This window comes from Plectropomus leopardus, chromosome 19 (genome assembly GCF_008729295.1).
Source record: "Plectropomus leopardus isolate mb chromosome 19, YSFRI_Pleo_2.0, whole genome shotgun sequence".
NCBI lineage: Eukaryota > Metazoa > Chordata > Actinopteri > Perciformes > Serranidae > Plectropomus > Plectropomus leopardus.
In genome coordinates, this window is record NC_056481.1 from 8,306,699 (window position 1) to 8,323,362 (window position 16,664).

The 16,664-nt window shown below is 41.5% G+C and overlaps 2 protein-coding genes across 2 annotated transcripts in view; both read left to right on the top strand.

Moving 5' to 3' along the window:
• The window catches only part of usp54b (ubiquitin specific peptidase 54b), a 64,640-nt gene extending 58,501 nt beyond the window's left edge, over nucleotides 1-6,139 (top strand). Inside the window, exon 16 of the mRNA XM_042508408.1 lies at nucleotides 6,027-6,139. Coding sequence (XP_042364342.1) covers nucleotides 6,027-6,058 — 32 coding nt within the window. The 3' untranslated portion in view covers nucleotides 6,059-6,139. The remainder of the gene's footprint in view (nucleotides 1-6,026) is intronic.
• Nucleotides 6,140-6,189: 50 nt separating this feature from the next.
• On the top strand, nucleotides 6,190-14,105 carry LOC121959038 (the record flags this gene model as incomplete). The annotated part of the gene is made up of 5 exons (XM_042508218.1): nucleotides 6,190-6,841; nucleotides 9,209-9,336; nucleotides 9,417-9,548; nucleotides 9,768-9,905; nucleotides 14,067-14,105. Coding segments are annotated over 4 exons (963 nt in total), but the record flags the coding sequence as incomplete, so codon positions are not given.
• Nucleotides 14,106-16,664: the final 2,559 nt, after the last annotated feature.

Consider the following 16,664-nt stretch of genomic DNA (forward strand, 5'->3'; position numbering starts at 1 on the left):
CAGTGTGTTCAGCCTCATGTACCTGACACACACACACATACTCACACACACACACACCCCTGTGAGTACACTCGACCTTGATGAAGTGAAAGGACGACTTGCGAATGAGCAGATGGCATCACTATCAGCGCGATTACGTAACAGAATTTGGTTTCCCACGTCCGTATCGATGGTTTCAGGCGGACTCCAAACAATCTGCCTCAGTGTTTTAGAGGACGTTACAGCCAACGACAACAACAGAGCGGCCGTCAACCTTCCTTCATCTTGCCTCTATCAATCAAAAGTCCAAGCCAGGATGGGTGACGGCTGCTCTTTTGTTGTCCTCTTCTGCATCTTTTTTTTTTTTTTATAACAAACTAACACCATTCGGGGTGCGTTCACAAGGCTACGCACCGTAGAAAGCTTTGTCCCAAAAGAGATTTAATCTTTTTTCCTGTCTGGTGTCTGTGGCTTCATGAACGTAGCCTCAACTTTGCTCCTCACTTTTCTAATCGTGATTTTTTGACTCACTAACGACAGTCCAAGTTTACATGTTGATGCATTTATAGTAGAATTGCAAAGTGGGAAGAGAAGCTGGGTGTGGAAGTATTTTTCACTACTATAAATTCTATGGATACTGATTGTTAAACTACATCCCAAATACAGGGTCCAACATTAATGTCAGTGGAAGTGAGTAAGAAATTTACTTGCTGTGACAGTATTTACTTGCCCCCATACAAATTATTGTGTGTATGTATAAAATGACAGCAAAGACTGAAGTTAATCCCTTTGAAACCTGGAACGACATCATTTTCTCGTTCTGACGTATTACACAAACATTTAAACCTCTGAAACCTGAGCAGGTGGTTTTTATTTCATTTGAAGACATGGCTAAAAGGCAATGAGCAATTTGGCAAGCAATGTCCCACAAAGTGCAAAAAAAACAGGAAAAGGTGACAAGAAAATTACCTGAAAATTAGTTTTAAAAGAGAGACAGAGAGAGAGATTTAGAAATTCTGGAAAGTTTAGAATATTAAAATATGGAAAATGTGGGGCGCCCAGTAGCTCAGTTGGTAGAGCGGGCGTTTGCGCTCTGTGATCTTATGTTTCCAAACTTAATGCTCCTGTGAAATATAAACCCAGTAGCTAATATTTTGATGTATGATTTAATTCAGTGATATTCAATTTACAGCCTGCAGGACAAATCTGGCCCCCAAAAGAGTGCCAGGTGGCCCCCCAACCCTTTTACAACAATTTACAGTAAAAATTACACGATTCATTCATTCATAAGCTGCCAGAGGGCATAAAACAGCATCAAAATAGAGGTTGTTTAGCAAAAAAGGTGATAGTGGAGAATCCCTGCACCTCCCAGCTCAGGTCCTAGCTAAGTGCCTAATGTGCTAAATTCCCAGAAATGTCCTAAAATCCTGGAGACCTCCTAAAATCCTAGAAATATCCTAAAATCCTGAAAATGTCTTAAAATTCTGCAAATGTCCTAAAATCCTAGAAACATGTATGGGGCCGCCTTGACTGGCCCCCCGGCCTCCTGCTATTTTTCAAACGTGGCCCCTAAGCAAAGCAAAGTTGAAAGTCCCTGATTTAAGCCTTTAGAACCCAGATAATCATCATGTGCAGGGTTCAGGCCCCTGTCACAAGCTTTTTGACCGTTTGAAACTGGAGCAAATTGGCAAGAAATGTCCCGAAAGTTGCAAGAAATAAGTAAAAGGTGACAAGACAATTATCTAAAAATTTGTTTTCAAAAAAAGAGGGGAGAACAATTAGAAAATCATTCCAAAAATGTGAGATAATGCCCAAATAAAACTATACTTATAATTAGAATAATTTTATAATTTTATATTTAAAATTATGTTACAGAAAAGAAAAAAATATGAATTAATGCATTGTTTTTTTCAGCACTTTTGGGGGTTTTTTTGCACCTTTTTATTATATTTTCAGGTAATTTCTTGTAATTAAAAAAAAAAAAAATTGGCCACAGTTTGTGCAGTTAATGTTGCAACCTACCCGTGTTTTTGGAAGACATCAAACCAGTTTGCTCAGGCTTCAAAGGGTTAACTAATCTAATGATACTCTCCAATTGTCAGTCACCTAAAAAAAAGAGGACTCTCGAAATAATTCCTCCCACTTTGCACCTCTATACTTGTTTAAAATACACACACATTGACTCACAGTAGAGGAGCGTAATGCATGCCGGCCCCCTCATAACCACTCCTTCTGCTCTGCTTCTGTTCTCTCCTCTTGTCTCACCTGTTCTTTCATCCTCATATTTTGTCTCCGTCTTTATCTTTTCACTCTCTTTCCCTCTGGTATTCTTCTCTGTTGTTTTCCTTCCTTTTCGGTTTTCCCCACTCGTTCTCTCTCTGCCACTCTGTCGTTATTATCTCTCTGTCTTTTCTCCTTTTTATCTCCCGCTCTGTTGTTAACATCCTCAGCTGTGCTCAGACCCCTGCATGAGGCTAACGCTCATAGCGGATTGGCTGTAGCTGCGTGCATGAGGAGCACTGGGGGCCCAATCAAACGCAGGCAGGAACAGGAAATGGAACGGGAGACAGGAAGCGCCCCCCGCCCACAGGGGCCTCGCAGGTACCACCACTGACCCCCTCTCTATGTGTCCGCAGCGGTGCCTGTCTCAAAACCACCTCCTCCCTTCCTCCCTTCCTCACTTGGTGTGTGTCGTCAGCTCGAGCTGTCCTCAAACCCACCTCAGGACTCCTCTGTGTGTGTCCTCTGGGTGCTGGCTGTCTAAAAACACCTCAACACCCTCATGTGTGTGTCTTCAGCTCTGGCTGTCCCCAGATTTTTTTGTAACCCCGAGCACTGCACTCTCAACACTCCTGCTGTATGTGTATGTGTGTTCTCAAGCACACACACTTGACTGTATACAGTAACGTCTTATCCCCTTTGTGTTTGTTGCAGTGCAGTAAAAAAACAAACAAAAAAAAAATGCTTTGCTGGGCTCTGTGTCGCCATCGAGAATAAAAAGCGAGAGACAGAATCGCTCTCTGCTTCTCCGTGCTTCACTGCTTCCCTGCATTGTTGTTGTGCTGCTCTTTGTAGCTGTGTGCTGCCAAGGCTTCCCTCTGCTCTTTGTGTGCCGCTGAATCTGTCCCTCTGTGCACCGTCAAGCTGCAGTCCGTCCGTCACTGTGTTTCTGTCCTGTGTGCTGCCGTGCGATTGTAGTCACAGATCCTGCGCTGTGGTTTTGCTTTTTGTTTTCGGGCTCTTTGCTGCTGTGTTTGTGTGTGTTACAGTAAGTCAGCCTGCTTCCCTCGCAATGTGTCGGTTTCGCCGTGTGAGGTGGGGAAAGTGAAGTTTTTGTAAGACGTGTCATAGTTAATATTTAAAAAGAAGGAGACAGCTCATCTAGAATCAGAGATAAAGAATTAATAACATGTAATAGAGTAAAATAATAAGAAAAAATAGACTTGCAGGCAAGAAATGAGGTTCAGGTATCCTGTGGATTTCAGTCACCTTGATATCTTCTGGTTTTTGACTAGTGGTTACACAAAACAAGTAATTCAAAGATGTCAACTTTAGATTATTCATCAGTTAGTTGTCATCTTTTAAATTAATCGCCAGCTAATTTGATTATCAATTAATTGGTTTGAGTAATGTTTTCAAGGTCCAGTTTGTAGAATTTAGATGGATGTATTGGCACAAATTAGAATATAATGTAATAAGTATGTTTTCTTTAGTGTATAATCATCTTAAAATAAGAAATGTTGTGCTTTTGTAACCTTAGAATGAGTCGTTTTATCTACATAGAGAGCGGCGCCTTTTTGCCCCGCCATGTTTCAGCCACTCATGTTTTCAAATTTTTGTGTTGGCCACTTTAGTTAGAAGCTCCTGTACAACGAGAGCATAAAAAACACCCAATTTTCTGACCTTTTATAGACCAAACAACTAATTGAATAATTGAAAAATAATCAACAGTGAGAATAATTGTTAGTTGCAGCCCCCGTCAACTTTAGGAAATCGTACAATTTTCTGACATTTTATGAATCATATGATTACTTGATTAATCAAACAAACACTCGAAAAAGAGAATGTAGCGATCACAGTGGTATAATATATAAATGAAATAAGATTAAATCAAATAAATATGTAACTACACAAAGTACTAATGTAATGAAAACAGAAATTTCATCTTTCGGGCTCAGATGCAGTTAAAGAAGTATTTTACTCCTGGAAAGATGGTCATTTCATAAAACTGGACTGTCTATTCAGGAGAAGGACCCAAATACTTTTGACACTGATGGTATATGACCAGAGAAAACAGAGAAATAGGGCTTTGGCATTTGCTTTTGCTCAAGAGGTAGAAAACCTACAACTATCAGAATGCACTAAGCTGCACCAAACCAGTAAACACTACCATAATTGGTAACAAACAGTCTCGATTTACAGTTAAACAGTGCACTAAAATATGTTTCTGAAAACATTTCAGGCGAGAAATTGGCAGCACAGTAGCAGAATCTGGGTTCATATTTGATCAGCACTTTAGTTTTACTGTTTTATCTCCATTATTACAGTACAGGAATCAGTATGGCTCCCACTTTCTCTTCAAAATTCTCGTATAACAGCCAAACAGTGCACTAAAATGTGAAATTTTGAGTAATAAATAGGTAATGCAGTAACATAATCTTGGTATATATCTGTTCAGCGCTCCATAGTTTTACCGTTTTTTTTTTCAACCACCGTTTTTACATTACAGGGAACAGTATGCAGTATGGGGGCCACTTCCAGTTCACAACTTCTCGTATTACAGCCAAACAATACACTAAAATCTGTGTTTGAAGACGTCTTAGGCACAAATAGGCAATGCAGTAACATAATTTAGTTTTATCTGAGTTTTAGAGAGAGAAAAAGAAACAAGGGTTGCTCTCTCTTGATCCACTCCTATACTCTTTTTGTTCAGGCATAGAAAAATGCGAAAAATACAGTTTGTAGTTATAGTTAGAAGCTACAAAAAAATAATCTTTTAGTGCCTTAAACTTGGTCCTTAAAATCCTAAAATCTGCTCTAAAACATTCTTCCATAAGATCTTAAAAAAAGAGTCTTACTGTGGCCCTTTGAAGCAGCTGAATTTATGTAGATACAATAGGATTTGCTACCTTAGTCATGTTAATGTCGGGTTAAGTCTCTCATTCGGTAGAAGTCATCTTAAACTGCTGCTAAATGTGTTAAAAATGTATAAATCCAAACAGTTAACAGCAGGATGGAGAGAAGGAGGAGGTAAAGCTCAGCGCTCAGCCTCTTTTATTACCTTCCTCCTCTCCTCTATTGATCAACACAAGCCTCTGATTTATAGCTCTCTGCTGCAAAGCCTGCTGGGTAATTACTGAGGCTGAAAAGAGACGGCAGAGTTAACGTGGGGGATGGGGGCCGGCGCTCACGTAGACACGGACAGGTTTGCGCACACCGTCTTTAAAAATAGACACACAAATTTACACACTTGCTGTTCACACATACCAACACACACACACTTTACACACACACTGATAGAGTGCCAAACGTCTGTAGAGAGGGTCTGCTAATGTTCCACATACATCATATCCTCCACATATCAATGTATGTAAATCAATAAAGTAATATAGCGGCCCGCCGAGACTGAATTACAGCAGACTGTAAAAGACGCATTTATTTTCAGTGTTGATTTACGGCATCAGAGCAGCGGAGGGTAGATTGCTGTTTTGATAATCAGATTAAAGTCTTCAGGTTTGGTTGTTTGTTCGGGGAGTTAAAGTTTCTGCAGAGATGCGTCCGTCAACCGAGCTGAGCTTGTGCCTGACTCATAAACAGCATGGCGGTGAAATCCCAAACACAACGCGGTGCTTGCACAGGGCTGCATCATTGTGTAGCTGTTTGCTCTGTGTGAAAGTGTGTGTGCGCTTGTTTATCCTGGTTGTGACCTTCCCTCGATGCAGTAACTCACCTGACGTCAGAGCCACTATGTTTTTTTGGGCTTTTTTTTTTTTTTTTTTTTCTGTGCTGCGGCCTGACTGACACCCTCCCTCTCTTGTGTCCTCCAGTGAACAGCCTGGCCCGGTCCAAGTACTGCTGACGCCCAATCAGGAGGAGGAAGAGGACCAGGCACCGCCCAACCAGGACGCTGCTCTGGGCCCGGACCCGCCCCCTCCACCCTATCGGCCCGCTCCCCCTCGGCCCCCACTCACCCTCAGCATCCCTCACCCTTGCGCCCCTTCCAGCCGAGGGGAGGAGGAGGAGGGTGGATGCGTGGGGAGGAGAGGGGAGGAGGGTGAGGATGGGAGGGAGGGGACGGGGGTGAGGCTGTGCGAGTTGCTGCAGGCAGGGGGGGTGAGTGTCAGACCCCTGGGGAAGCACTTAGCCATCTCTCTGCCCTCGCTTCCTCTGCGTCTCTGGGATACACACACCACACACACCGCACACTCCACACACCTTGAACCCACACACACACACCCTCCCCCTCCGTCCTCCGCTACTCCCCCATCGTCCCCTCTGGAAGCCTCCGGGCAAAGGAAACCTCTCACGCCTCTCTGGCAGCCCCCGCGGCCCAATTCTCCCGCTCAGCATTGGCCAAGGCACGAAGCCGCTGCCGACAGCGGCACACGTCATTGGTCCTCGTGGAGTTTGGACCGCCCCGACGCCGTGGTGACGCCGTACGACACGCCCCCAGACCGCTGTGTCCCCATCAGGCCGCAGACGAGCAGTCAGCGCTACAGCTCCAGTTGCCAGTCCTCTCCAGGGCACTACGGCTCCCAGCATGCCCCAGGGCAACACGGTGATCCCTGCTGTGACCGTGAAGAGGCCGAGCTGTCGGAGCTTGACTCCCTTTACCAGGCCAGTCTGCTGGCAGGGAAGACAGGTACACACACACACACACACACACACACACACACACACAGAGTCAGACACAAAACCAAGAGCCACCACAACACAGCTTCAGAAATGTATTACAATAACAAAAAATTAAAAATGTATAAAGTGGCCATTTTAATATACCAAAGTTCCTCGGCTACTTAGTCTGCAAGTTGTTTCGGTTTTGACGTGTTCCAGTTCCTTGATGAGGCGCCAATATTTTCTTGCATCCCTAGCTTTGACTCTGTCTTTCACTGGCAAGCGTGGTGAACTGTAAACCTGTGTAGAAAACCCTTAACAAAGAGGCGGCCAAAAATTTTGCCAAAACTTAAATGCTCCAACAAATTTTTCAGCCGTAAGGAAATCATCCATTTCCTTTGATCGCTGCATGGTGGGAGAATAGCATCGACCGAGTGCACACTCAAAAATCAAGGAGTTTTTGAATATAGACCATTTCAAGGCCTTCGACTGAGACTGCCGGTCCAGCCTCTACTGCGAAAAAAGAGCATAAGAAACGCTGAACTGTAATTGTCCTGAGCTGAGAAACACACTTTGGGAAATTGGGAAATTAGTTTCAGAAGATTGCTGTACCTTTTTACAAAGCATGTCAAAAATACAAGTCTAGTGCTTTTCATAAGAGAAGAATCAGCACAAAACATTCATTGCAGTGTTCAAATGAAAGAAAAACTTCAGGGTCTGTGGTGCTCATTTGATTACTGTTTAGTTTTGCAGTGTCCTGGAGAATGAAAATGACAAGACAGACACACAGCACACGCAAATACAAATGCTTCTCTATGTGTGTTACCAGATTCAACCACTTGTAACCATTTGTTTATCACTGGCCAAAAATCTTGCAAAACTTACCATTAATGAAATGAGCCCTGCAGACCCTGAAGTTTCTAGACAGTGTGCAGTTGTGTCTTTTGACCAGTCTAATCTTTGCACTGGTTTGTTTCTTTAGAGATGCAGTGGACTTTTGTTTTTTGACATCAAATTTGAACTTTGTCAAAGAGAACAACCTAACATTGAACAGGAGTTCCTAAAACTTATTTAGCCATTTCCCACCGTGTATATTTCAGTTCAGGAGGAGAAGTTCAGCGTTCCCTATGCTGTTTTTGCGCCGTAGGGTCTGGACAAGAAGTCAAATGCTGCGTTGACACTTTGAGCAACACAGCAATAGCCTGCAACTAACATGACGTGACGTGAAGCTACAAACTGTCGCCCAACACGAAAATTGAACTGACCTCAACTTTTTCCAGCTTTCTCATTTTTAGTTGTTGCATGGCACAGTTTTGCAGTGGGGTTCAGACATCAGTTATAAGCATAGAATTTTTTTTTTGACCAAATATGAATTTTAGACAAACCATTCAGTGAGATGGTTTACGGCAAGTAGCACACACACACGCACACGCACACAAACCCTCTGATGACGTAACTATGTTAACATGCACTTGAGCAACACTTTAACAGCGACTCGGCGATAATGTAGCTGAACGCGCTGTGTCTGCTTCTAGTGTGAACGCAGCTTAAGTGGAACAATGATGTCGTTTCCTAGCAACCAAAAGAGACATTGAAACAGTCTGAAGTGACTGTTTTAAGTTTGTATAAGGGAGAAAAGAAAATTAGGCAGAGGGTAGAGTCTGCAGAAAAACACACCACTACACACTTCTAGTGGGTCATAAGTGATGATTGAGAGGGATTATTATTGTACGAGTTCATACATTATTTTTTTAGGAAGTGCTGTAGGGCTTATAGCATATCTGAGTATTTTTGGCACTTCTATTCTGACAGAACAATTGTATCATTACCTGTTCATATAAAATACTGGTGTATGTTCAGTTCTTGTATACTCACAGAAAAGACAGTGTTCTGTAAAAGTTAATATGCAGTGTATACAGTAAGTGTGTAGAATGGCAGCACATAATTATTTCTGCAGACAGGTTGTTGCAGCTGATTCTGGGAACTTTTTTATTCAGATTTTCTGCATTTTAATATAGTTTCTTGCTAAGCACTTCAGTCCTTTAAGAGGCTTTTTGGTGTGCTGTGATGTAACTTTCCTAAATCACAGACCTTAATTAAATTCCAGCCCAAAATCCAGAGTTTCCAAAGATAAATTATAGGAGAGTGTTTATAAATTGGTGCACAAAAAAATGGAGACTTTTTAATTTGCTGAAATGGTGGGACAATAAAAAAACGCCGTCTTGTGTTTCAACACTCAATAATTGTGATATATTGGTTGAGTAAAGGGCTGGAACAGAATTTCTATCAAATATTTTAATAAATAATATTTGGAGTTGTTGGCAGACTTGTCTTTAGAGCTCCATCCTTGCATGTTAGTGTTTTGACCTCCAGCCCTGCCTGTGTGTGTTTTTAGGCTGCAGCCCATCCGAGAGGCTCATATCGAGGGTGGGAGGGCAGGCTCGCTCCAAGACCCCCAACGCAGACATGGAGAGGAGTGTGTACGGGGCGGACTGCACCAGCACCCCCACCTACCTCAACAAGGTTAACTTCAACGCAGTCAGAATCCCCTCACACGTTGGATCCATTTCCCAGCGCCTGACAGATATTTTCTCCCTCCGCAGCCAATGATGTTGCGGGATCTGCGTTACGGGGTGGAGCCCGACGACGGGGAAAACCTGCGACGAATCGGACGCAGCCTGAGTGGCACAGTGGTGACCTCGCGCCGCAGCCGCCTGACTGCAACCCGCAGCTTCGTGAGTGTGACTTCCTGTGCTCTGCTGCCTCTCTGTGGCCGTGCTGTTAAACTGCACCTGCCTGATGTCCCGTGGCCGTTTACACATTGCTTTTTCCCTGTGCTCTTCTCCCCCCCTGCTGTTTGTCTCCCTTTCGTCCTGCTTTTTTTTTTCGATTTCCAATCTGTCCTCTCTCTCTCCTCCTCTCCACTTTCTCTTTCCTCTCTCTCTCTCTCAAAGGTGAAGCAGGCTGATGTCAGTGCCTCTCCTTGCTTACTTCCTCTCTTCTGAGTCCCTGTTGCTATTCCACCACTATCATCTTCCTCCATCCTCATCACCAACACCTTATCATCACCACCTCCCTCCACCGCTTCACAGGTAAACACTGCACTGAGCTCATAAAAAAGAAAAACACTCATCCGCTTACGATTGAAAAGAGTGTACACATTTCCTTGGTTGAGCTACTTTGAGTGCCAGATGAGTGTGTTTCTGAGCAACTTCTAAATCAGGTCAGAACAGCAAAGTGAAAGTTTTCTCTTGATGTTTTATAAATGTTTTGGTGAACATTTTACTTTCTGGCAAACTCATCTGGCACAAAAGTAGGCTAAGCTGCTATTTGCACAGAGCTGTATCCTGGGGATGTGCATTAATTTGTAATAACTATCGAGAGCCAATGGGTCTTTTCCATTCCTGGGCAAATCTGCCATGTGTCAAATGTAGTTAAAATTTCCCATCAGAAAAATACATCTGTCCATCTACAGTGTCATTATCTTTTAACCCTTTGAAACCTAGAGCGACATCACTTTTGTTGTGCTACTAAATATTTATACCTTTGAACCCTGAGCAAATTGATTTCGTTTCTTTTAAAAACGTGGGGGCTATGAGCAACTTGGTGAGAAATGTTTCATAAATTGCAAGAAATTTGTTGAATTCAACATTTTTTAAAGCTAGGATATAAGTGTCTCTACATATGTATATACATACGTATTTCACTGCCGCAAAGACGGCCTTTTCACAAAACTTCATTGTCTATGTAATAGAAAGACACAGATACTTAAGCTAAAATACTTCAAATACTTTAAATTTGTGCTGCATGACCAAAGAAAGCAGAGGATAAGGGCTGTGGCATTTGCTTTCGCTCAAGAGGTAGGAAACCTACAACTACCAGAATGCACTGCACCAGTCTAATAAACACTCGAGCTGGTAGGTGACGTAATGCCAGTTGTCCATTTATAGAGGAAACAATATGGCCGTAACAAACAATCTCATATTACAGCTGTACAATACATTAAATATGTTCCTATAAACATTTATGTGGGTTAGGAATAGGCAACACAATAACAAAATCAAGCCTCTGTTTTTACAATACAGGAAACAGTATGGCACCCACTTCCTGTGCATAGTTGTATAATAATAATAATAATGGTGTATTACAGCCAAACAGTACACTAAAATATGTCTCTGAGGACATTTTAAGGAAGAGATAGGCAATGTAGCAACAGACTCTTGATTAATATTTGATCAGCACTGCCGATTTTTTACTGTTTATCTCACTATTTTTAGTTTCTGTTTTAACAATTCAAGAAACAGTATGGCAGCCACTTTCTGTTGACTAATTCTCATATTCCAGCCAAACAGCACACTAAAATATGTTTTGAAAGATGTTTTATGCGAGACAAAGGCAAAACCATAACAGATTCTTGGTGTACATTTGATCAGCACTGCCTCGTTTTAGATTGAGGGGATTCTGGTCTGAGTTTGAGAGATAGAGAGAGCGACATCTCTCTCTTGATTTGCTTCTGTGGTCTTTGTGCCAGTTGTGGTGGGGATATGAAAAGTATAATCTGGATTTGTAGCAACAGACTTGGAGCCAGCAAAAAGCCAGTGGATTTGAGTTAAAATGAGCAATGAGATCTAGGCACAGGTTAGATGGAGGGAAATTTACCACAGTTTGTTGACATGTTCTGTCCACTTTGTTGTGATAAAAAGATGGTTGGAAACTGGAAAAGCATCACTTTAACAACAAATCACAAATGAGAATCATTTTAATCAATTGAACCAATACTGATTATATCCGACTTTTGACGCTTTTCTCCTCACCAAAATACAGCAGATCTCTCCAGTTTAAGTCATCTTTTTAGAGACTTTTTATAGTCTGACACAGAAACATCAGCTCAGGTTTTAACACTTTGTCAGTTTCAGAGTGTAAAAATCACACCTCACCGTGAGAGCTGAGGCTAATGCACTGGATCCAAAATATTTTTAGAAGATGTTACTGGACATGTGATATCCCAATATTGGCTGTAACAATAATTTGATATTTATTATTAATAATAATTCCATTATTTTTTGCTTCAGTGTCAGCTCAGAACCAGCACCAAAAAAAGTTTACACTTGAATATCGCTGAACATGTCCGTTTCATTTTTAAATTTATACAAAAAAGTACAAAAATAATAGTAAACATGAATATCTCTCTCCAGAATCCAAAACCTAGAGTATGAGAACTCAAATTTACGATGTGGTTTGGTTAAAAAATTAGCAAATTGACTTGGTTTCTTTCAAAATCATGGGGAAAACGAGATGAGAAACTTGCCAAGACATGGCCCAAAATTAACATGAAATTTGTAAGAAGTCATAAGAAAATTACCTGAAAATAAGCAATAAATAAATAATGAAGACAAAGAAACAAAAAAGAAGATGACCTGAAGCAATGATGATAAATAAAAATATATATATGTAAATGTTTTTGTTCTGTAACATAATTTTAAATATATAATTATAATAATTACAAGTATAGTTTTCTGGACATTTTTCCACCCTTTTTTGGTAATTTTCTAATAATCCTTCCCCTTTTAAAATAATAATTATCAGTTTATTTTCTTCCACTAATTTCTCACAATTTTTGTGACATTTCTTGTTAAGTTGTTCATTGTTTTTTTCCCATGTTTTCCAAAGAAATCGGACTACTTTTCTCAAGTTTCAAAGAGTTAAATAGCTTTTGTAAAGCATCTCAGGTTTCAAAGGGTTAAAGTCTGGAGCTGATCCATAGACCATGAATTTGGAATAATGTAATAAATGACACTGAGAGCACCCAGCAGGGGTTTCTCTGAGTATAATGGCACATTTTCCCCTCAAACTTTTTAGAGGAAACACTAACAACACAAACTATTTTCATTCCAGAATAGATATGTGCTTTATCAAACCGAAACTCTTGTCCAAAATGACATTTGTGGGGCAAGCTGCCTGAGGTGTTGGCACGTAAATATTAAGCAAACCAGGAAAAAAATGATGTTGCAAACAGAAAACAGGAGAATGATAAAACAGCAGGTAGACACTGGCCCTTCAAACCTGTCAGATTTATTTTTAGTCTGTTTTGGATGTGAGTTGAATCTTAATGAAACAATTTGCTGATCATTCACTGGAATCAAGACACAACTGCACACACATGCTCATAAACATGGATCCTGTTTTATTAAATATGCTGGGAGATGAATAACCAGGTTTCTGATCTTCAATGCAAAGGTCATATTCCCCAAAAAGGATAATAATATGCATGTTAATGCTCTGAGTGAAGCATGTGAGATTGTTTACGCTGGTTTCTTTTTCATTCTCCCTTAATAAGTCAATTAGTCAAAAGGAATATATATTACTATAAATACAAGACATGCAGAACATCATTACAACAAAGGCTTGCACAATATCAGATTTTGACTACATGATAATTGCTCAAGATAACGATATTAATTGCAATATCTGTAAAAAAAAAAAAAAAATTAAAAAAAAATGTTACCTGTCAAATTCATCTTTGTTCATTGTGCATTTTCTCACCTTAATTAATCTCTGGAAGATTTACATGATATTATACAATCAGCTATTGTTGATACCAGTAAATTTTGACCCCCTTAATACAACTATACCTTATTTTTTTCTTAATACAACAATATTTTTTATCCATTATTGTGTATAAATAGATTAATCATTTTTGTTCAGTGCAAAAGTTGTTGTTTATATAAGTTACCAACAACAGCTTTAAAGGGGAATTATTAAGCTATTTGGGTTTTTCTTTTTTCTTTATTGTTTTGAGTAGCAGCAAGTCCAAGCCAAAGGGCGCTCTCTCTCCCTCAGAGGGAACTGCTCCTGAGCTGCCTGAAACACCTCGTTTGAGTCTCAGTGTTTTCTTCAGTATCTTGGTGACATCACACTGTAACAAATAGAGCAGACAGCTGACCAATCAGAGCACACTGGGATTCTGGGAGGCGGGACATAAGCTCAGACAGACTGTTTCAGTCAGAGGTGCTGCAGCAAAGGGCAGTAGGTTTGTTTTTTGAACATTAAAGCATGCAAACAATAAAAAAAAAAAAGATCTAGAAAATGAGCATAACAGACCCCCTATAAATCTCAGTTTTCAAAACACACCTGAACAGTTCTTCCGCTTCAAATCTATTTCATAATTTAACCCTGAAATGTGTCTCAAAGTGGTCAAAGTTTGCAGTGCACCTTCGAGCTAATCTGACCCGCTGTCTCCTCTCTCGTCTCAGGAGCTGTCTGGCGGTGCGGGGAGTTTCTGGCTGTGTCTGACGGGGGTCAAGCTGTCTTCTGATCAGAGTCCCACTCTGCTTCACTAATGTCTCACAGCGTCCACCTCCACGTCGGGGCCGCAGCGCCGGGGTCCTTGCCGGAGCCTCGCCTTGACGGACCTGGAATCGGCTCAGGAGGATCAAACTCCGATCCCGTTCCTTCTCCTCCCCCCTCAAACAACATGCACACGCAAACACATGCACGCACACATGCACATCTGCACTGACGTAGAGCCTCCCTCAGCGCCTGCAGCACCTTGCTTAGCCTCTCCTCGCCTCCTTCCCCTCCCCTTTTTGACCTTCTATTCTGTCTATGCAGTCACTCTGACCCCCAACTACAACCTCAGCCCTCCCCCCTACTTTCCCGGGACTGTTTCTCGTCTCCCCCTGGGTTCTCCGAGGGTTTCCCCTGTGCATCCTGGCGAGCATGCTGCTTTCAGCGCTCACCAGCCGGGGTCCGACTGGGACCCGAGCTCTCGGCAGACTCGTCCTCCATCCTACAGGACCCTCAGCTCAGGGGGAGACTCTTACCAAGTAGCCACGCCTCTTCCTCTTTCTTCACGGGCATTTCCTGTTGGACGCACACATAGCCGAACTGGGTCTGTTTCAGATGGACAGCCATATTTTTTCTCTTTTTGTTTTTTTTTGTGTTTTTTTTTCTCTTCCTGTGTGCGCACACAGTAAATCCGCCCGAGACCGAACTCACTAATAACTAAAAAGTCATGTACAGAAAAACTCATGTATGAAAACCTGTATGTTAATTAATAAGACCTTATGGAATGTTGATAATGATAATTAACGAATATTGATAAACTTAAAGTGGTACTTCCTCATGTCTGCATTTCAAATAGGAGTGGAGTGCACTTCACAAGTGTCTAGCTGGAGTTTCCGCCCCCCCCTCCAACCCCTCCCCTCCCTTTCCCAAAACCGCTCGCCGACCTAATGACAGCTCTCCCGTTTCTACCGGGAGATTAAACAAAGAAAAGCGCTTCCTTTTCTTTCTCCTCTGCTTCTCTCCTTGTTCTGTTCTTTCCTTCTTTCTCGCTGTCTTTTAAATTCAAACAGGGAACGGTAGCACCAGAAAAAGGCCGACAGGGGAGGAAAGTCGAGAAGGAATGAGAGTACGTAGGTTTGGAAACCCTTTATAAATGAAAAAAAGGGACTGACTCGAGTGCGCTTTATAAGGTTGCACGGCAGAAGTGCACTTTTTGAAGGTTATTTGACTGAGAAGCAGCTGGAGAGAAGACGTTTGCTTCACTTAAAGGCCTCAGGTGAACTTCAGTGGCACTTATCAATTCACACTTGTATGATTTCTCCCCTCCCGTTGAAACTGGTTTCGAGACCTCAGATGTGAATAGAAAATGCTCATTCTCAGCCTGAAACAGTGACATGTCTAATATGAATATGCTTTATATGATATATATGTATTAGAGGTATATTTTCAGCCAGTGAGCTATCTTCTTCAGAGATGTCAACCATTTCTCAGTTGTACGAACAGTTATTACACAGTAATGAAATTCACCCCCTTCACTGAGGAGCAGTCCGACATGTGTAGAGTACAGTTATTACATGCTTTATTCTATAAAATATTCTATAAAATAACTCCTTATACAAAAACCGGCCAATGTTGAAGAATTTACCGATTGATCGTTGTAACTAAACCAAAGGTTGGCACTTAACTCAGAGAGCGTATTTAACATTGCTGTTTATCGTTTTCATTTCGGTTCAGATTTTGTTTGTTTTATTTTGGGTTCTGGATGTGGGAGAATGTAGCCAATTGTAGCGCATGAGTCCGCTATGCAAATCAACCTTCCCTCACGATCCTGTATCAGAGACAGTCAGGAGGCAGACACACCCACCAGCGGGGGGCGCTCTCACGGACTCTGGCAGAGACACGGCGAGGTGGAGGAGATCTCACGTTTTAATGCTGCTGGTGAACTTTGTTGTTCTGCATCTAACTACTATGTCTCAACCAATGGAATGCAAAAAGAGAGCAACGAGAAAGGAGAGCGAAATTCAAAACGGGGGAGAAAGAGAGCGAATGAATGTAAACTAAAGGATGAAAGTGTGTGAATGATGCGAAGGTCAGAGATGAGCGAGGTTTGGAGAGTGCAGACGGTTTATTGTTTGTGGGTGTGTGTAGACTGTGTGTGTCAGTTTTGGGGTGGTGTTGCTCGGGGAAAGAGGGAACCTGTATTTTTGCAATAAAGTTATTACCAATGCACTCCCACAGGGGGCGTAACCACCGTACAATGTGTGTGTCATCATTTGTTTGTGGAAATGTCAGGAGTAAAGAAGCATTTTGACAGTGAGATGATGTCCACTTTCTGCAAAGAATTTATTCTGATACTGAACAAAAATGTAAATAATACTTTTGTTTTTTCTTCCAGTTTTCACAGTTAAAGTTAAAGATCTAAGACTTTTTTTCATGCACATGTATTTCTCTCAAATTTTGAGATTAACCCTTTGGAACCTGAATTGATCTTTGTCTCTTTTCTTTCTATCAGATGCCTTTTACAAGTATTTATGTTTTTGAACCAATGAGCAAACTGAGGAAAC